General features: G+C 39.8%; 1 protein-coding gene across 20 annotated transcripts in view; it reads right to left on the bottom strand.

Annotated features, from left to right (window-relative positions):
• Positions 1-21919, bottom strand: part of DTNB (dystrobrevin beta) — a 185576-nt gene that overhangs the window by 41818 nt on the left and 121839 nt on the right. For 11 of the 20 annotated variants that reach the window (XM_074331777.1, XM_074331774.1, XM_074331772.1 and 8 more), the window contains 2 exons: positions 11236-11325; positions 7668-7755 (listed from right to left, as the gene is read on the bottom strand). In XM_074331777.1, the coding sequence (XP_074187878.1) occupies positions 7668-7755; positions 11236-11325 (178 nt within the window). The remainder of the gene's footprint in view (positions 1-7667; positions 7756-11235; positions 11326-21919) is intronic. The other 9 variants (XM_074331782.1, XM_074331786.1, XM_074331781.1 and 6 more) reach the window with 1 other exon arrangement.

Raw genomic sequence — 21919 nt, forward strand, 5'->3', positions numbered from 1 at the left:
AAGGTTTTCCGATTCAAATATATCCAGAGGCCTGGACAGGCTGTTGATTTTTTAAAATAGAGTTTTTTGAAGTAAAAATTACTACCATTAAATCCTCCATTTGTCACTTTAAAATCTACCCATTTTACGTGGACAATTCAATGAGTCTCAGTAACTTTAAAGTCGTGCAACCAATCACCACAGTCCAGTTGGAGAGCGTTTTCCATCCTCACAAACATCCTTTCATGCCACTTTGCAGTCAACTACCACTCACTGCCACCCCCCACTGAAGGCAACCACTGACCCTGCTTTCTGTCTACAGTTCTGCCTTTTTTTAGAAACTTCATACAAATGGAATCATACATGTAGCCTTTGGTTTCTGGCTTCCACGTAGCATGATGTTTCTGAGGTCCATCCGTGCTGCTCCATGAATCAGGAGCTCCCTTTTTACTGCTGCATAGTGTTCCACTGTTTCAGCTTTTGGCTATTACAGAGTAGCTATGAACTTTCGTTTACAAGTCTTTGTGTTGATATCTGTTTTCATTTCTCTTTGGTAAATACCTAGAAGTGGAATTCCTGAGTTATATGGTAACTCTGTTTACAAACATTTGGAGGAACTGTCAAATTGTTTTCTAAAGTGGCTGTACCATTTTACAATCCCCCGCAACAATGAATAAAGTTCCAATTTCTCCACAACCTGTTAACACTTGTCTTTTTGGTTTTAATCATCTTAGTGGGTGTGAAGTTATCTACCTGTGAGTGTTTTTAAATGAGATATAATTTACATAAAACCCACCCTTTCAAAGTATACAGGTCAGTGGTTTTCACTATGAGATTCTGAAACCATCATCACTAATTCCAGAATATTTTTATCACCCTAAAAAGAAACCCCACACCCATTAGCAGTCACTCTCCACTGCCCCCTCCCTTACCCCTGACAACTGCTAATCTACTTTCTGTCTCTACGGATTTGCCTATTCTGAATATTTCATATAAATGGAATTATACAATATGTGATGTTTTATGTCTGGCTTCTTTCACTTAGCAAAATGTTTTCAAGGTTTATCGATGTGGTAGCACGTATCAGTACTTCATTCTCTTTATGGCTGAATAATACTCCGTTATATGGAGAGAACACATTTTATTTGTTCACTCAATAGTTCGACATCTGGGTTGTGCCCAGTTTTTAGCTATTTTGAATAATGCTGCTATGGACAAGTTTTTGTGTAGAGAGATGTTTTCATTTCTTTTGGGTATATATCTAGGAATGGAACTGCTGGGCGTACAGTAACTAACTGTCTCGTGAGGAATGGCGAACTGTTTTCCTAAGTGGCTGCACTATTTCACATTCCCACTATCAAGGTATTGATACCCACTATCAAGGTATCCACTTGTTATTGTCCATCTATTTGACCACAGTCACCCTCATTTTGGGTTCAATGCACATTTGTCCAATGACTAATATGTTGAGCATATACTTGCATGTTTTTATTGGCCACGTGTGTGTTTTCTTTGGAGACACCATTGTGGTTTTGATTTGCAAGCCCACTGATGTTTCTGATCCTTGTTTCTCCCTTTAAGTATATGGAAGCCAATCAACACAAACTAGAAAAACGGATGAATAAGTGGCATTTCCCCTTTATTGATTAACCAGAATGTAAGCTCTCAATGAAGGCACTTTGTTGGTTATGCTTCACTCCACACATTCTTGGTTCCGCCCAAAACATGACCTACGAAGAAGCAGAAACCTTGTTTCCTAGCTAGAGATTGGATATGCAGTAAGTCATTCTTTTCATGTGGCATTTCCTAAATAAACAGGGGTAAAACAGCATAGCAAATCTGGGTGGGAGGCTTTTGACCAAATATTTTTCTTTCTAAGGTGATTTTTCTTCCTCCAGAAAAGAGTGGATGAGCAGCCAATTCAGCAATTTTTCTATATTCTATTAAGAGTCTTGTGACAGCCTGAGTTGAACCTCAGAAAAATAGCTTGCCTGAGACTGAACCTGCTATGAATAATAGATATACAGTTTCTGAAAAGTGGATTTAAAACTGATGGCTCCTTATTAGAGTGGGACCAGGGAAAATTATGGATGATGAAATGAGCTCTGAAAGGAATTTGCTTCATAGGATAGAAAATAAACAAACAAAAAGCCCCTAGTATTTCACTGGAAATTTCTAAAGAATCTTGTCAGTTAGTTCTGAGCATCTGACTGCACTACTGAGGCATCTTTCAAAGAGGAGGTTAACACAGGACTCAAATGTCATTATCAGCAGTGATTCCTCACCAGGCAGAGTCTTTGGCACCAAGCAGCATCATGAAATACAAAGACGTGGGGGAGGAGGAAGGTTCAACTCCTGAGGCAGCAGTACCCCCTGCATAACGTGCACGAAGACATGGCGACAGGGAGAGTCCTAATGCTAAGTGTCCAATGTTGGCTTCTCAGCCAGTCAAATTTTAAACACAGTCAAATGTACATTATGTACTAGAGAAACTTAGGATTGGATTTATTTACTATCTTAAATGCCATGGTGCGTCTTAAAAAAGAAAAGCCAGGTATCCTTTCCTAAAATGGCTACAGGACACTGAAGGGAAAAAAGACAGGAAGGGAAATATTAGTTCATAAAGACATAGAATACTTCAATTAGAAGAGACCTAAGGATGACTTCTTTCAAAAATTCACTAGTTCATTCATTTATCCAACAAATATTTCCTGAGTGCCTACTATGTGCCTGATCCTGTTCTAGGAACTAGGGATGCATTAGTGGCTAAGACATAGCCCCCACCCTCATGTAGCTTACATCCGTTACACCAGGAGAGAAATAAGAAACTAGAACTGTGTGTATATACACACATCATCAGTTGGGATAAACGTGATGAAGTAATGAAACAGAGTGAACCGAGACAGGAACTCTCTTTAAATGAGGTGTTATGAAAGGGCTCTCTGAGACTCAGCGAAGTGAGGAAGCGAACGAGGGGGAGGTATGAGGACCAGAGTGCTGGGCAGAAAGGGGGGGGCAGCCAAAGGGCCTGTTGTGTGCTCAGGGCAGTACTGATGGAGTGAGTGAGCGGTGCTGAGCGCGGTAGGTAATGAACGGGGAGATGACGCCAGGGCGCGGCTCGTGTGGGGCCATGGAGACCAGTTTCCATTCTGTTCTGGACGTGGTGTGCAGCCACTGTAGGATTCTGAACAGGGACACGTAATATCAAGTCCAAATAATGTGTGTACATACTCCACCCACACGAAGGGGCCTAACTCCCCATTCCTTTAGTGGAGCGTGTCCACAGTGACTTCCTTCCAAGGAGGACAGGTGGAAAGCGGGGAGGGGAAGAGTGACTATGTTGGAACAACCTGACAGACACTTCCTCAGCCAGGTGAGCAAGGTCAGCGTCGACAGGGAAAAGTGATGGTAATACTCTGATGTGAGAAAAATGGCACTTGGATCTTCCTCCTCAAAAACCCATAACCCCAGTCTAATCATGAGCAAAACATCAAGACTAATCCCAATTAAGGGACATTCTACAATATTTGACAAGTGTTCCTCAAAAGAGTCAGGGACATCAAGAACAAGGAAAGTCAGAGAAACTGTCCCAGCCAAGAGGAGTCGAAGGAGACAGGAGGACGAAGCGTAGTGTGGGATCCTAGATGGGGTCCTGGAACAGAAAAAGGGTACCAGGTAAAATCTAAGGAAACCTGTGTAAAGTATAGACTTTAATTAATAATAATGTATCAATATTGGCTCATTAATTGCAACAAATATGCCATGTTGATATAAGATGTTAATAACGGGGGAACCTGAGTATAGGTTATAGGGAAACTCTGTACTAGCTTCACAATCTTTCTGTAAATCTAAAACTGTTCTATGATATAAAGTTTACTACAAACAACACTGCTTTGGCTACTAAGTGGAACATTTATGTAGTGGGTTAAGAATGGAAGTAGGTGGGCTAGTTAGGAAGCCGAGGTTTTGCTACGAACTCACCATGTAAACCTGGAGCTATTTTATTTTACTATACATTTATTTTCTTGTCTGTAAAATGGGAATATTTACAAAAAGGGATGTGAAGAGGATCACTTCCTCTGCTACATTCGCATTCTCTTAGGTTTAGGTCACCTCACAGAGCTCCATCAGCTTTAATGAGATGGAGCTACATCGGGAAAACACGGGATAAGGAACAAGCCCCCCTTCGAGGAAACACAGGCTAATGTTATACAACCAGAGCTGATACAGCCAGCAAACTGGAATCTGGTAGTATGGATTTTTGTAGCCTCCTGAAAATAGACTGGAGGCTTCCCATCTGTATGAACTTGGCAAGGATGAGTTCCTGGCATCAGCTAGACTTCCTCTGATTCCTAGGGGTAGTCCTCCCACCGCCCCAACCTCAGACGAACCGAGGGCTGTGGAGTAATCTCTCTCTTGTCTCTCAAAAACCCAATAATGTTTTTTAGGGTAGTAGTTCCAAAGCTAGCTATAAATCAGAAGACTGGACATTTTCTTTTTTTATCTAAAAATCAATAGATCTGATATCCAGAGATTCTGATTCAGCAGGACGGAGGCCAAGCCAAGGAGCTATGTATTTTTTAAATGCTTCACACATGATTATACTAGGTAGCTAAGTCTGACAATTACTATTTTATGGGGGTTTTGAGTTATTAAATGAGTCAAAACCCCACGTGGGTCCTGTTGATCTGTAATTCTAAGAAGCCATAAGGTCGTTTCTGGAATGACGCGTGCCTGGAGCATGAGGCTGTGAAGGTTAAGATGGGTCTGAAAAAAAATCTTTTCAAAACTGCGTAAATGTGAAATGGGATGACAATATGATGGTTTCCCCTTCTCTTCATCTTCCGTTTTCCATAATGAGTTTTTAACTTTTCATGAAGAAAAAAACTTTAAAAGTAAACCCCAAACATCTGATTATGTCTAAGGCTGGGGATGTTTGTGATGAAACTGAGAAGTTGCTGTTATTACTATGATTTACCTCACACTGTATTTTCGTTTTCTTTTTTTTTTTTAAAGAGGTTTCGGTACTTCAGAAAAACAAATCAGCTCTCCTGGCTCATCTAAGCAACCTAGAATTTCCTTCTTCAAGGGTCAGCTGGAAGAGGTGTCAGTGCCCACATGAGCCATCTAGGGAGACGTGATGGCTCTGATGCTACAGGGTGTGATGCCGGCTGCTAAAATGATTTCATGGTCTTTGTGGAGTAAGAAGGTTTTGGGGAAAACAAAAAAGATCAATACAAAGCCTATCTGGCAGGCTGTAAATAAATTCTTTTGAGCACTACACCCACTTTATACAAAGCACTTGTATCAGTGAGAGATTAGCGGATTAGAAGCTTTCTGGACAGAAATCTAGTAAAGAATCATCCTTCCTGACAGGTCCAATATTTATAAGATAACTACACTTTGGAATATAAACCGGAAGATGAAAGGGACCGTATCAGTATTTAGTCTTAGGACCATTCTAACAAGTATCACTTTCACACGAATAAGAGAATTGGCATCAAAAACTAGCAGGTGTAAACAGACTTATCTCGTTTGCAGTAAAGGAGTACTATGACCTCCTTTTCAGGGTCAAATGGCTTTGGGGCTTTTATTTACAGCGTCTTAAAAGTACTATGTAAAGTCAACAAGACTATATAATGACATTAAATATACTGAATTTTAAAAAATTCAGCTACAATGCTGTCCATCTCAACAAATTTATTTTATTTATAAATTTTAATTTACAAAATAACTAACAGTTGTGACTGATTGAGAGCATGTGCGAAGTTTAACAAATTAAATGGAACTTTTATTTTCCCCAGACTTTTTCCCCCTATTCTGTTCTATTTCACTAACCTTTAGAGTTACAATGTTAGAGTCATATGTATGACCTACTATTAGATTTTTTCAAAGAAAAGATCCTGAAGTCTAAACAAACCTAAAGGAAGAAATTACTTTGGTGGGGGGGGGGGAGAAACAAAGCAAGACTCCACTGGCAGCTTTCATAACTCCATTTCCCTATGAAAAAGTAAACATAAATCGGTACACATTTCTGTAATATACTGTGTTTGTAGAATATGGTCCTGAGATCTGGCCTGCCTGTCTAGCCTAATTTCACTCCAGCACTGTTCTCTGTACACCAGCCACAGGAACCGTCTTTTAGGTCCTGAAACTTCCAACACCTCAGGGCCTTGTATGTTGAAACTTCCCAGTGGGCACTCATTTCATTTTCTTTACCTGGTCAATGCTTCCATGGTCTACTGTTTTGGGTTGAGATCATTCCTCCTTTCATCTTACTCTTTGCTTGCATTTGATGTTTTTTAATGTTCTAGTAAAATCATATTTTTCCTAAATTTAATTTTTTAATTGTTCACTGCTAGTATATAGAAATACAATCAATTATTGACTTTGTATTATATCTTGCAATACTGCTATAAAGTCATGAATTTGTTCTAGTGGTGTTTTTGTAGCTTCCATAGGTCTTTCTCTACACAATCGTGTCATCTGCAAATAATGACAGACTTACGTCTTCCTTTCCAATATGTATGCCCTTGTCTTCTTGCTGTGTTGCACTGGTTCAGACCTCCAGTACAATTCTGAACAGGGGTGGTAAAAATGGACATCTTCAGTTTGTTCTCAATACTAGGTAGGGAAAATATTCCAAAATTTAATCTTTAAGTGTAATATTAGCTGTAGGTTTTTTGTAGATGTTCTTTATCAGGTGAAGAAAGTTTCTTCTACTCCTAGTATATTGAGAAGTTTTATCATAAATGGGTATAGTATTTTGTCAAATGCTTTTTCTACATCTATGGAAATAAACTTGTAATTTTCTTTTTTAAACTGCTAACATGGTGAATTATATCGGCTGATTTTTGTACATTAAATACATTTGCATTCCTACAATAAATTTCACTTGATCTTGGAATATTCGTCTTACATTCTGCCGGATTCAATTTGCTAATATATTGTTAAGGATTTTTTCATCCATTTTCAGCAGAGAACTTGGCCATCAATTTTCTTTTCTTGTAACTTCCTTGTATTGTTTTGGTACCAGGTTATAGCGGCCTCATAAAACGACTTGGAAAGTGCTCCTTCTTCCTCTCTTTTCTGATAGTTTATGTCAGATTGTTGTAATTCCTTCCGTAAGCATATTACAGTGTTTAACAGTTAAGCCATCTGGGCTTAAGAGTTTTCTTTGTGGGAAGTTAATTATGAATTCAATTTCTTTAACAGATATAGGACTATTTAGATTTTCTATTTATTCTTATGTCAGTTTTGTGTCTTTTAAGGCATTTGTCTATTTCATCTAGGTTGTCAAATTCATTGGCAAAAAGTTGCTCATAATATTCCTTTATCATTCTTATATCTATAAGATCTGTAGCAATGTCCCTTCTTTCATTTGTGATATTGGTAATTTGTGTTTTCTTTATCTTTTTCTTGATCAGGATTTCTAGAGATTTATTAATGTTATTGATCTTTTTAAAGAACCTAATTGACTCTGATTTTCTTTCCTTGATTCATTTTTTTAAAGAAAGATGACATTATAGATAAAACTGAAGGCCACTGTAATCCTGTCCCTAAACCCACTCCTCTCCAGTCCCTGAGGTACTTATTTTCCTGAGTTTCATGTTTACCGTTACCTTACCACTTGTATATTAAAGTAATAGTAATTTCTGCTACTCTCCTGGAATCATCTATTTACTCACCATGTTTCCTGCCTCTGCAGCCAGGCGGGCAGCATAGCGAGCTATAAGCCGGTGTTCTTCATCCAGTCGGCTAGGACTGTCCAGGACGCTGCCAAGGAGATAAAAATTCAACAGGTGTCTATTAACACATCTCCTACTCTTGCTTCTCTCTTGGAAAGAAAGATGGGAGAAAAGCTTGTTAAAAAAAAAAAAGGAAGAAGAAGAAGAATGGTAACAAAGGAAATGGAGGGCTGGGTCATAAATACTAATGTTCTGAGACAAAGAGGATTTGGAGAAATGATGAGGCCACATGTGTCATTTCTCTTCAGTAGTATATCCCCACTGCTCTTACACCATCAGAAGGGGCACTTATTTTTTAATGCAAAGTAGTTTTGAATACCCGAGAAAAGACAGGGTATTTCCAAAATCTGAGAGAGGGATTTGTAATCAAATGTTTTTACAAACTCATGACTTTTAGACATAGGTCTTGAATTCAAAAAGATCAAGAGAAAACTAAAGCATCACGAAATACAGCAGGCTGAGAAAAAGTACAATTAATACTGGCTGGGCAAAACTGTGGAATCCAGGATTAGGCAGGTCCAATACATAGTAAAACTGGAGACAATGACCTGGTATCAAACATCCCCTTTCTACGCCTATTTCTTTTCTTTTACCAGGCTTGTTCTACAACTATAGCCCATCCTGGAGTGAAGTAACGGAGTCCATTACTTTTTAACAAGAGTACCAGCGCTCTAAAAATTTAAAGACTCACCTAGGTGGATATCAAATAATGAAAGAAGGTGGATACCTAGATGAAAGAAGTGTTCTTGAGTAGCACGCCAGTTCTGCGTATATGTGATGTAATGAACTTTTTACTGATTAAGAAATAATTGGCTCCTTTAATGTAGTATGTTACATCAACTGTCATTTATTCAGATTAGGGAACTCCTAATTAATAGGGACCACAGCTATATAATTCTCTTTGTTTAAGTCTGGCCGATGCTTTAAGATAACAGTGATGATAACAACAGAGATGGCTGCTTTGGCTTGCTTCTACTTTGGCCGTAGGTTCTTGGAGTTCTAAAAGCCCTTGATTACAATTTACCAGCATCATAAGTAATATGAAAAAATTTCAAGACATGAGTTCAATATTCATCAAATCTTGTGATAATTATTTAAGGGAATCTGGGAAGGGTAAAGTTACATCAATAGAGATCCATTTGATATTCTCATGTACAGAATCAACTGCATTTTTCCTAGATTATTTTCACCTTCTGTATTTCTATCTCTGGCTAATTCTTTACTCCTGGTCTTTCCTCTCGGATGGATTTTTTAAAAAATGTGCTTTAAGTTTTCTGCCTATGACACCTGTGAATACTATAATTTTAGATGTGCAAACATCAGTCCCCAGCATGTATGATTACCCTCTCAAAAGATAATGCTGTAATAAGAACATGCTACCATCCGTTGACTTTTAATACCTTCGGGTTAAGACCCCAAAGGTCAGGGCCAAGCTATATTTGTGCCTTAAAGGTGTTTGTCTGATATAAGAGAACTATCTTTTCCTTTTAATAAACAACAATAAAAATGAACATTTAACAATACAAGTACATAATATTATAGGACTGGCAGCCTAAGAAGTGGGCCGTAAGTGGTTGATCTTTGTTTTTGGCAATGGACACAGTCGGTTACTCTGTGCAAGATTTCCTCCTTCTCCATCACATTCCCTCTCCCTTGGAAGGTTAATAGTGTTTTTCATTTACACCTGAGTGCAGAGACATGGTTGCTTTAATTGGCTATGCTTTCCAGCCAGAAACCGGAACTTTATATTGAAGAGAGGTTTTAAGGTCAATGAAAATTATGAGGAAAATGAGAAAGGTTTCTTATTGTTCTGCTTGAGCTGACTTTCATTTTCAGAATTAGCCAGGAAATTTCTGACTTCTTGGAGGAAGTATGAAGCTATGTTCTGTAGCCTATAAATCCAGAAGAGATGCAGTACTCACCCAATCCTCATGTTCTCCCAGGGTTTCCGGCCACCAATTCTTGCTCAGGGTGCCTAATCCCTAAGCTAAGGACCTGAGAACTTTGGCTAAACCTGCCATAAATCTCCTTGGGCTGAAATATTAGGTAGCAGCCTCTGTTCAACACTCTGCTGCTCCTTTCACCATGGAAACTTTTAATCACCCAGACAATTGCCCTTTCTGATAATAAGTAAGCTGTCCTGCCAGGGGTGAGACAACGCTATTCCTAGAGACTAAGGGGCAAGGACAGCATGCATAGAACTCATCTGCTGGAGGAGACACTCACTCCTTTTGATACAATGCGTGATTACCAGGCCCTTCCTCCCCTCCCATAGGATAAGCTACCAAACAAACTTGGGAAGGAACAGAACCCCACTGTCTCTCTAAGGCTTTAGAGACAGGTAAATGCCTAAAAATTATAATGCTATTTACTCAGACTGGGAATACTATGGGAAATGGTATGAAGTATAATATTAAAGTGTCCTTCTCAAATATATATTTTTTCTCATTGATTATTCATTTATTCTTCTGTTATGAGAAATAAGAATGACCTTCCCATGGAAGCGTGACATGTTATGTGCAAAACTAAGACCAAAATTTAAGGCTGCAGCCTCTCTTATGCACTTAGTTTATAAATTATGGTGGTTTTTTTCTCTGAGAAGAAGAATCTCAGGTTTGGCATAGCGGCTCTTCTTTGCTGCCATGTAGATAGGCTGGGAGGGCTTTAGATTATTTAAACTCTGCCTGCCATTCTCCTTGCAGAACGGTGGTGGGTGCTGGCAGGGAGTGGGCAGGTGGCTTTGGATCTTCCCGACTACAAGGGCACTTTGTTTGGTATTAACTCTTTTAAAAGGTGAATTTTGTTGTAGTTAGTGGTTATCAAACATTTTTCCATCTGAACCCACTGAGGGATCAGTTATATTCCCATATTAACAGTGGTTTTCAGGGAAAGGGGTACGTGGGACTATCATAATACATGTGATTGCTATAATGTGATGAGGTCTACAGCACTTGGCAAAAGTCCCTTAGGGGATCCAATACCACTGCTGAAAACCTCTGGTTTAAATAATCAACAATGATAGATTTGCGGGAAGAGATGAAGATAAAACACAGAAAGATGTAACAGGGTGATGGTATCAAAAATTAGACAGAGTGAGCTATCTGTGGTTTGATAGACCCTAAGCTTTGAATGTCAACCGAAAGATTTCATTATTTAGGCAAAAATGAACAGTAAGAGGTTGCATCGAACACCTCTGCGAATCTTTGGGGCTGCATCTCTGTCTGCGGTTTACACACTCGAAGGAGAACCTGAAGGAAGTGAGCTCCACTTTAAAGGACCATTTCTGACTATATGTTTAGCTAAGTGCCTGGGCTTGTCAAGGCTCCTTCTCCTTTAGAAGCGAATGTTCTAGCCATTATCTAAACTCTGCCAAACATAGCTGGTAGCTTCTCAAGAAAACCCCCATGTGCAGAGCTTTCTCCAGCTGGCAACACCAGGGAGCACAGTCTCCCTCCCTCTGCTCAGCCCTTGGCGGGCCGCCCGCTGCTGCGGCAACTCCTCCACTGACCGTGCACAGTGCTGCAGGCGGGCCACATAGGAGGCAATCAGTGCATGCTCATCGGCCAAGGGACTGCGCATGTCCTGGCTATACTGCAACCTAGGAACAGTGGAGGCAAAGACAGCAAGCACGACACACACACATGCAGAGCGAGAAATGAACACGAATTAAAAGGGGCCAATTCCAAAGACATACAGGAAAATAATAATAAATCATAATAAGGAAAACAAAAGACCACAATGCATAATGGAACAGTGTTAGGCCGTCAGGGGAATACATCTCAAATCCTTTGCACAAAAGCAGTCCCTCAGGAGACAACTTTAGCCAACTCACACTATAGCCCTTGAGAAGAGAAACCAAGGTAGGTGGCCAGGGAGCCTTGCCCACCAGTCTTGTCCAGGTTCCGGGGCTCTGGGATGGATATATCTTTTAGGGAATGCCCTCTGGCATGGAAACAGGCAGAGAGGGTCTACTTAGGCCCCCTAATGCTTTTATAGCTTTTGCCTACACATAAGAATTTTCGGTGTTACCTCATGATACCAGTTAAACCTTTTTATTTCTATAAGGATAGGCCTTTAGCTTCATTCTATTGTCTCTTATACAATTGGTACTTAAACCAAACTTGTTAGAATTGCATCTCATTGAAAGACAACACTGTACATTGAGTGAGGTGCTTTCACAGATATATGGAAAGTCCTGGAGCACTGATCTGTGTTTTAAACTTTTTATCACAGAAGTGTTAAAATATGCACAAAATAGAGAGTGATCTAATGATTACTCTTCATGTACCCATCACCAAACTTCAACAAAAATCAACAGTTTTCTACTTTATTCTTTCTTTCCCCAGCATTTTGTTCAAGAAAGGGTGGTTAGAGCAAATCCCAGACAATTTATTACTTCACTAGGAGAATACTTAATTTACATATAATCTCAATGCCATTATCACACCTAAAAAAATTAATTAAAAATTTAGTAACTCAGTCCATCTGAAAAATCTCCTCAGTCTTAAAAAAAGAAAAGAAAATCCTTTTACAGTTAAATATCAAGATCCAAACAAGGCCCACAAACCTTGTATTTGGTTGATGTTTCTGTTTTTAATCTATAATAATTCTTCCTTTTCCCTGTTTCTTTCATGTCATTTATTTGTGAAGAAAACAGGTTATTTTGTAGAATACTCTACACTCTGGATTTAACTGTTTATTGTGGTGTCATTTAATTTGTTTCTCTATTTCTCATGGTTAGATCTAGATGCTTGATTAAAGTCTTTGCTTTCGTTTTGTTTTTGAGAAGGGGCAAGAACCAATCATAGGTAATATGATGTACTTATAAATCAAAAAGGAGGCAAACAATGGACTATAAATATCGATCAGTGGATTCAGATGTTATCGGTTACACCTCTCCATTATAAAGTCCCCCATCAACTTTTCACTTTATGGTTTAGCATTTACTGATGATTCTTGACTAGATTCATTACTTCATTAGGAGCTGCAAAATGTTGATTTTTCCTATTTTATCATCTTCCCTGTATTTATCACTTTCCTCTATTTGTTTATCTTGAAATATTACTCATTAAGAAAAGGTAAAACAAATGGCTGATATTTCTCATGATTTAACAAAATTCAGAACAGTGAGTTAGTAGCCTAACAAACTCCAATGGTTACCAAGGATTTTTCTTTTATGAACTCATAGATTTTTATGTACCTGATGTGCCTCAATCCATTACAATCACCTTTTTGGTGCTCAAACTGTCCTATTTTTGGCCAGCGGGAGCCCCTGCAAGTAGGCTCCCATGTTCTTCTGACACAGCCATTAGACCTTATTAGCTTCCTTGCTGGGCACAACAACATGCCCAGTCTTATACTGTGTATATCCTGCCTCACACTTGAAATCCACTGTTCTTCCAGGATTTCAGGTTCCTTTTACTGGGAAAGAGTGTTTACAGACCAGTCAGAATTCGAGGGTGCTCGTTGTACCCGGGTTTTCACTGCTTCTAGACATTTTCAGTGGATAAAGCTAGTAAATTTATATATTTTAGAAAGAAGAAAAATAAATTCTCTCAGCACTTTCAGATGCTATCCCATTTTCTTCTAGTTTGCCTTGTTTTTAATGAGAAGTCATTGAAAAATCTTACCTTTGTTCCCCTGTATGTAACGTCTTTTGTTTCTCTAGCTGCTTTTAATATGTTCTCTTTATCGTTGGTTTTCAGCAATTTGATAGTAATGTGCCTAGGCATAGTCTTTTCTGTTTATCCTGCCTACAGTTTGTTGAACTTCTTTTATCTGTGGGCTTACGGTTTTCGTCAAATTTGTAAAAATTTATTTGAAAATATTAACTTTTTGATAAAAAAAATATATTTTTTCTCCCTCTCTGTTAGACTGACATTGTCCCACAGGTCACTGAGGCTCTGTTCATTTTTCAGCCTTTTTTCTCTCCGTGCTTCATTTTGGATAGTTTGTATTGCTCTTTTTTTTTTTTAAATTTAAGATTTTATTGGGGAAGGGGAACAGGACTTTATTGGGGAACAGTGTGTACTTCCAGGACTTTTTTCCAAGTCAAGTTGTTGTCCTTTCAATCTTGGTTGTGGAGGGCGCAGTTCAGCTACAGGTCCAGTTGCCGTTGCTAGTTGCCGTTGCAACTCTGTGGTTGAGAGGACATGCTCCAACCAACTGAGCCATCCGGGAGCTCAGTGGCAGCTCAGCTCAAGGTGCCCTGTTCAATTTTAGTTGCTGGGGGTGCTGCCCACCATCCCTTGCAGGACTCAAGGAATTGAACTGGCAACCTGTGGTTGAGCCCGCACTCCAACCAACAACTGAGCCATCTGGGAGGCAGCTCAGCTCAAGGTGCTGTGTTCAATCTTAGTTGCAGGGGGCGGAGCCCACCATCCCTTGTGGGACTTGAAGACTTGAACCGGCAACCTTGTGGTTGAGAGCCCACTGGCCCATGTGGGAATCGAACCACAGCCTTTGGAGTTAGGAGCACGGAGCTCTAACTGCCCGAGCCACCAGGGCCAGCCCCTGTATTGCTCCGTCTTTAAGTTCAGTGGACTTTCCTTCTGCAATTTCTGATCTGTTAAGTCTATCCATTGAATTTTTCACATCAGGTAGTATCCCTTTCTACTCTAAAAATTTTGTTTTTTTATTTAAATTTTTTTATTAAAGTAAAATATTTATGAGAAAGTTACAATTATATTTACACTTTTTTATTTCTTCCATTTTTCTCTTCGTTGTGTTCATATTTTCCTTTATATTTTTTGATATTTATCAATGCTGTTTTAAAGTCCATGTTTGCTAATTGCATGTCTGTTATTTCCGGATCTGTTTATATCGACTAATTTTCTCCTTGTTATAGGTCATAGTTCCCTGCTTCTTCCAATGTCTTTTAATTTTTTTACTGGATGATGGAAATTTTGAATATGATGTTGTTGAATGGCTGGATTTTGATGGTTTCCTCCAAAGAATCTGGTAGTCAGTTAATTTACTTGAGGACAGCTTGATCGTTTTGAGGCTTATTTTCAAGTTTCATTAGTGAAAATCTAAAGTAGCCTTTATCTAGGGCTATTTTTGTCCTGCTCCTAAGGCATGGCCTTTCTGGGGTCTTTACTGCATGCCCCAAGCATTCAACAATGTTATCTTTACTCTGGTTGGTTGAAACTCAAGCAACTATGTGAGCTCAGGTAGCTGTTCCACTTTCAAATTCCCCCAGAGCTGTTCTTCCCCAAGTAGTTCTTTGCTGGTCTTGTGAAAACTCATTCTGTGCAAAGACAGCTGAGTTTTCAGCCTCAAGGGTCCTCTATGCAGATTGATGGAGCTCTTTCTCAGCACACTTCCTCCTTTCTGGTAATCTGCTCAGCAAACTCCAGCTTCCCTGAACTCCAATCTCTGTGTTCTTATGCTCAACAATATTGCCTTGCTCTGCTTGTATCCTGCCTGGAGTTGGGCAAATGCCTCTCGGCAGAAAGCCTGGACAATCATAGCACTTTGCTCATTTGTTTCTTATCCCTCAGAGATCAATCTTGCCCTATTTACTGTCTAATTTCTGAAAGTAGTTGTTATATTCAGACCAGTTTTCTAGTAGTTTAGAGGTAATATGATCCCAGTTACTTCATCATAACCAGAGTGGAAGTTCTCTTTGTAGTAACTCATTTTTGTCATATTTCTGTAAAGTATCTGTACTTCAAACTAGAAATTAAAACAAAACTGCTTCTTTGTGACAGACAGAGAAGTACTGCTATGTAACCTTGTAGGCCATTGTAAGGGCTTTAGCTTTCACTCTGATATGAGAAGTTATTGCAGGGTTTTGAGCAGAGGTGAGATATATAACTTATATTTTAATAGGATCATTTGCTCTATGGAAGATAAAGTACCAGAGAGCACGGGAAGAAGCATATACTTAGAAGGCATTCCAGAGGAGAGACGAGAGGCTAGGAAAATAGTAGTTAACAGTAGAAGTGGTAAGAAATAGCAAGACCTCAGACAGACTTTGATGGTGTTTTTGGATAAAGCTGATCTAATAATCTGACAGTTTAGATGGGAGAAGAATCATGGATTCTGACGGAGCAACTAGGAGAATGGGATTGGCCTTAACTGAGATGGTGAAAACTATGGGAGAAGAAGACTTGGTGGGGAAAGATACAGAACTTGGTTTGGAACATGCTAATTGTGTGTATTCAATATCCAGGTGAAGGTACTAATTATGAAGAGGATATGAGGTTAGAGCTCAGGGAAAAGGGCTGGGCCAGAAAAGTAAGTTTGGAAGTCACCAGTATGTAGATAGTATTAAAAGCGATGAGTTTGGATGGGATCACCTACAGTGAGTACAGATAGGAAAGGGAAGTGGTCCCTCTGGTATACTAACATTGAGCGTTCAAAGAAGCATGGAACAACTAGAAGGAATGAGAGGAAAACCAGAAAAGCACAATACCTAGAGGCAAGTGCAGAAGTGTTTCACGTAGAAGACAGTGATCATCTATGTCAAATGCCCCTGGTAGACCAGGCCAGGTAAGTCCTGAGAATTCCACATTGGATTAGCCCTGAGGAAGCACTGGTCTCCTGGATAGAAATTGTTTTGGCAGAGTAACAGGAAGTGAAAGTCTGACCAGGGTGTGTTCCAAAGCAAATGGCAGAACAGAAATTGGAGACATTTACTACAGAAGCATCAGTTCATTAGACACCATTTTAGCTTTATATGAAGACTGCTGTTCAGAACTAGTGTTGCTTGCCAGGTAATCAGGGATCTAAACCAAAATGAAGAGCATTACCATAGCAGCCTAGAGAAGATAAGGAACTTAGGTGTCCAACAATTTTCTCACAATTTTGTTTGGGGTGAGGGTGTTATGTTGTTCTACTCACATTCACAGTCGTACCTGTTTTTCCAGATTTCCTTTTTGGATTTAAACTCTTTTTGTGATACAATAAAACATATATATTACTGTATATGTAAAATATAAATATATATGTATAATGTTTTTGTTTATACTAACTGAGCGAGAATTGCTAAAGGGTTTACCTTAAATGCTTGAGTGGAAATGGAATTGAATCCCAACCCAGAAGCAGTTAAAAACTGGAGGCCTGCCCGGGCTATCAGATGGACTTTGAAAATCTGCCAGCCCTGAGGACCCTGAAGTCCTGTAAGATTATGTGTTAATTTTCAATTACTCTGCTTTTTTGTCTTTCAAAAAAAGATTAGGAAAAAAAGATAATTCTGGTGTTGCCTTGGAGAGAGTCTCATGAATTCATACAAGCTAGCTGTTTCATGACCGTGCTGAAATCCTCATTAATTTGGGCTTTTCAACCGAGCTCTGTTTTCCTCATTTCACAGGAAGGGAGGGAATTATGGCCTGAGTCCACAAATGGATGGTTTCTGGCTTGACCCATTTCACTTTGCCTCCTTTCTCAGTTTCCCCAACATCTCTGTTGTTCTCAGTGTAAAGACAGCAGGTAGGGGCTTTTGTTATTCTACTATATTCTGTAGATAACAAGATAACGCTTTACCTTGGCACTATTAAAGAGCCATTTTAATACTATTATAGTGCAACTAATCACTTAACTTGGCCATGTTTTTACAGCTCAGAAATAATATTTTTACTGTGAGATCGTCTGGCCTTTAAAAACTGCTTTTCCTTCTTGTGAAGTATGTGTTAAAGTGAAAAAGTTCTAACTGATAATATTTTGCCTTTTCTTAGGTATTCCTAGCAACTGGTAAGTATTCAGAAGTAGTGGCTTTTGGGTGTTACCACCCAAAGATGGTGTTATGACCTCACACAATACATCTTCATAAACTGAACAGAACAGAAAGCATTATTTAACCCTTGAGAGAAATGAAAATGAGGTGGCCGGGAGAAAAAGGGTGTCCTGAAACAAAGCTAGGTAAATGGAGACACAATGTAATGTATTTACACACACATTTTTTTTTTAGAAACCACCCCAAACAATAAGCTTATAGTTATGTATCTCCTTAGTACGCTACCTCTCCAGAGACAGAAGACCCCATTTTGTTGAACTGACCCCCACCCATTCTAGATGGGGCCACCAAACAGAAAAATCACTTGGGTGGATAACAGGATCCAAGATGGACCAAACAGAACTTTGATTGGGAGTTTCAAATTGGAACTAAGAGAAGGGCAATCCCTGTAGGGTAGTGAGGTTATGAAATATGAACACATGGGTCTTGGGGCTATATTCTCTGCTGTGTGAAAAAGGTAGAGAAGAAGCTGACATGTAACTGAGAGGATCAAGGATCATGTAGGGGAGCTGAGGGGAGAAGGGAGGGAAGGAGGCAGGAAAACACCTAAATGAGTTAGAGTTCCCCTTGCTCTGGTCATCCCTGAGGCCCAGGCACGTACAACCTTGCTCTTCCCATTTTGGTGACAAAACCAAAAGTCTGGTTTTCTCTAAGCTAATTCATACTGAGTTTCTGTCATTTACAGCCAAGCATTCTGACTAAAATATAAACTGGTACCAGAAGTGGGGTATACCATGAACAGAACTGAGTCAAGTTGAGGTGTGGGTGGTAACAAAACTCTCCATCCCAGGGAGGGGAAAATACATCAGTCTGCTATATGGCTAAAGAGCACAGCAACTGGTAAAACTTTAATTTCTGGGATCCTGGGACTTAGATCTTGTGCCCCTTATGACTCGAGTTTCGGACACCTTGAAGAAAAACAGGATGTACCGTAAGAGTGATCTCTAAGTCTTAAGTATAATGTTGCAAGGGCAAGAGATAGGTTGTCTGAAAGTGAGTTGCCTCAGCCCACCCAGGGTGAGACAATGAAGCCAACTAGGGTTTTATGGCGGTTATACCATTCCAGAAACTCCAAACACAACCCTCAACTCTTTGGCAGAGTGAGGTAGGGGCAGCTGCCCAGTTATGTTGACAATCGGAGGCTCTCAGTGCTTCTTATACAAACGACCAGCCAACCATTCTGTACCCCCCTTTTAGGAGCCTTCTGATTCCTGGGGTGGGCTTTCTTCTGCGCTTCTCACACTGTCAGCTTAGGTTTTTGCTTTCGCCAGTTTGTAAAATCAGTTACCACTTATCCATCTGCTTTGTTGGTTCCAAATTATTGCTGCTGGTGTCTCCTGTTCCATTTTTCTTTGTTCTTGTGGGTTTTTACTTTACAAAAAAGTCTTTAGTGCTATTTTAGTGGCGTTCCAGGAGGAAACATAGGCAAGTGTGGCTTAACATGCTACGGTTTCTGTTACTTTCCTTTTCCCCTTCTCTAAATTATAATTATCCTATTTTTAGATCTCTACTTTTGTATACTGGGTGTTTGAGTGCTTAAAATATATCATTCGGTCCATGGTAGGATGGGTTAATGAACCACAGAAAACCATACCTAGACCTGATCTGGACAAATGGATATAACCTAGATATCTTGGAACCCATGCTGTCTACAGGATGTGGACAGGACTCCTGGGAAAGATGTGTGTGCAGTTGCAGTTGTATATGGAGAGCTGAATGATGTACAGAAGGGAAACTCTGGAAATGGAACTGTTTCGGGAAGTGTGTGTGGGCACGTGCACACTTATGCACATATCTGTGCTGGGCAGCAAAACAGCGTCTGCCAACGACCTCTGTTGTTGTCCTTTCCCAGGATCTTTCTCTTCTGTTCCTGACAGGATAACCTATTACATACACACAAGGATGAGCAGTAATAGAATCCTGGGAGTTTTCTCATCCAGCGGAGGAGGAGTACAGTCTCTTCAGTGGCGAGGCTGTGGGCGTGTGCCTGAAGCCAGTGGCAGGAGGAGAAGTAGCTGTTCCGCAATAGGAGGGAAGGACGACGGCACACTGAGAGAAGCCAAGAGATGGAGCGCATCCTGGCGGCGTTTCAGATGCTTCTGTGATCCAAGGACACTTTCTGCTCTTCCCTTTCTGCTTTTGCCTTTGCGGATTTATGCCATTTTTTTCTTTTCATTTATTAATTTTTTTCCTGGAGTAAGTACACATATTGTGAGCTCTAGCCTCTTAAATTTTTAAGGGCACAATACAGTATTGTTAACTATAAGCACGATGATAGATAGATCATTGGACATTTTTCATCTTGCTTAACTGGGTTTGTGCTTTTTAAAGTTAAATGTTAATACCTGAAATTAAGAGTTGATCTTCATATGCCAACGACATGCACAAAGCAAAACGTTTCATACTAAAGGTTTTTCATACTGCCGCAATGATATGAAATGCCCACAGAATTATAGAAGTTTAAATATTCATAAAGATAAATCTTGAGAAGACTTTCAAAAAATATTAGCTTCAGTTTCTCTAGTGGTCTGAATAGATGGTATGACTTAAAACAGAGCAACAGCAGAGTATCATATCCCAGGTCACACTCTGAGCCTGAGGGAAGAACAGGGACAGAAGCAAGCCTCCGGGGAAATCAGACAGGGGACGGGGAACTTGAGCCTCTGCCGTCAAGTTGTAGAAAGGTTTTCGTTGTTCGTTTTCAGGTGTACTATTTTGATTCCTTTAAAAGAAAGCAATTTAATATTTTTCCAAATTTTAGTTTCAGTAACATTTCCAGGAACTATTTAGCCTAAGGTAAAGACAAAATTCCTTTTTAATTATAGAAATATCAATATGGGAATATTAGAATAATATTACGCAGGGCAAATCCCTAGAGTGGAACCTCTCAGGAACATAATTCATGGTATCTCACATGATAACCAGCATCGTTGCCATTGGAAGGCTTTCTTCTGTAAGAAGTAACCCTTACATTTGAGACCATCTTCCTAGGTAATAGAGTATTATCCTTGACAACTGTGGCTATCACTGTAGTTTTCTATGCACTTGCTACTGAAAAGGTAACCTGGGGCTCTTAAATTTTTCCTGCATTTTTATATTACTCTGCATGTTCTTGTCTAATTCAGTGCTTTATATCTTACATTGAGTGCTAAACGAATCCTCCTATTTCTGGAGAGCAGCTTTATCCCCCGTGAGGATTCTCTGCCCCAGCAGCGGAAGGCTCTGGGCCCGGGATGACATGCTGGCTTTCCTGAGACTCCAGAGACACAGGTCTGACGACAGTCAGAGGAGGAGAGAAAAACTGGTGAGTCCTTGAGGAAGTAAACAGATTACTAGCTGGAAATTTATACCCTTTGGTAACTGAGGCCATGAAGAGCCAAATCTATGAATTATGCTATTAATGTCCATACGTCCTGTCATAATGTCTTCCAGAATATAAATGAATTCTCCTACAATTCCATGGCCTATATGTTTAGGCCGGGCATCTTGTTCCTGGGCAGCCTCTCCTCCCACAGTTCTTCTTCTTGGTGAGTTAGTGTTGTCTTCCTCTCTGGTCTGCTGAGGGCTTTGGCCGCCTTCGGTCTGCTGCTCAGCCTCCTGACAGCCTGTGATAACCACCTCCGGCAGTGACTAAGTCTGCCTGGAAAGAGGTGCTAGCTGAAATGCTAACTTGAAAACTTAGCATTTCATCCAGGCTGTGCTATATTTCCTGAAACCAGTTTCAAAGAATGACAGCGATTTTGTGACTGATACTTGCAGCTGGCCACTTACTATTAAACCTGGGGCTTAATAGTAAGGAAGCGGCTGTGGTCATCGTTATTGCTCCTGAGTCCCTTCTTTCGGTCTTCTCAAGCAATAAAACACCGTCCAGAAAGATGCCCTCCCTCCAACAGCTTCTAGCAGCTACATTCAGCTGTGCTCACTGAAGGTCTGCTGCCCTTGGTCACCAGGCACCTAGGGCCCTCAAGGATGCAGTGACTCAAGTGACAAAACAAATCAATGAAGTAACTTAGATGAAGTGAAACCCTGGTAGGTGACATTGCTAAAACTAACATGCAACCTACAAGTTGATTTCTTTCAATGATCTACCTTATCTTCCTAGTTTTGAAACGGAAACCTTCCTGAGACGATATTTAGATTCTGGGTCCGCATCTGAATGCTACGGGTGTTTAACATAAAAAAACTAAGGACTAAGGCCAGCAAGGGTCGTTTTCATATCTAGGTGGATAGGAGAGGTTTAATTATTCTATATTGTTCCAGAAGCTTTCTGTTCCTCCTTGAGAAGTATTATTTGTAAATTATTCTATTTCTTCCCCTCCTGTTCTCTCACTACAGTTTACTTCTTAAATAATGAAAACAGTATCTTAAGTTCTCACATAAACCCCACAAAGTAGATATTATTATCATTCCCATTTTATATGAAAAAAATGGAGGATACAAATATTGTTCAAGG

Source organism: Rhinolophus sinicus, linkage group LG05 (genome assembly GCF_036562045.2).
Source record: "Rhinolophus sinicus isolate RSC01 linkage group LG05, ASM3656204v1, whole genome shotgun sequence".
Lineage (NCBI taxonomy): Eukaryota > Metazoa > Chordata > Mammalia > Chiroptera > Rhinolophidae > Rhinolophus > Rhinolophus sinicus.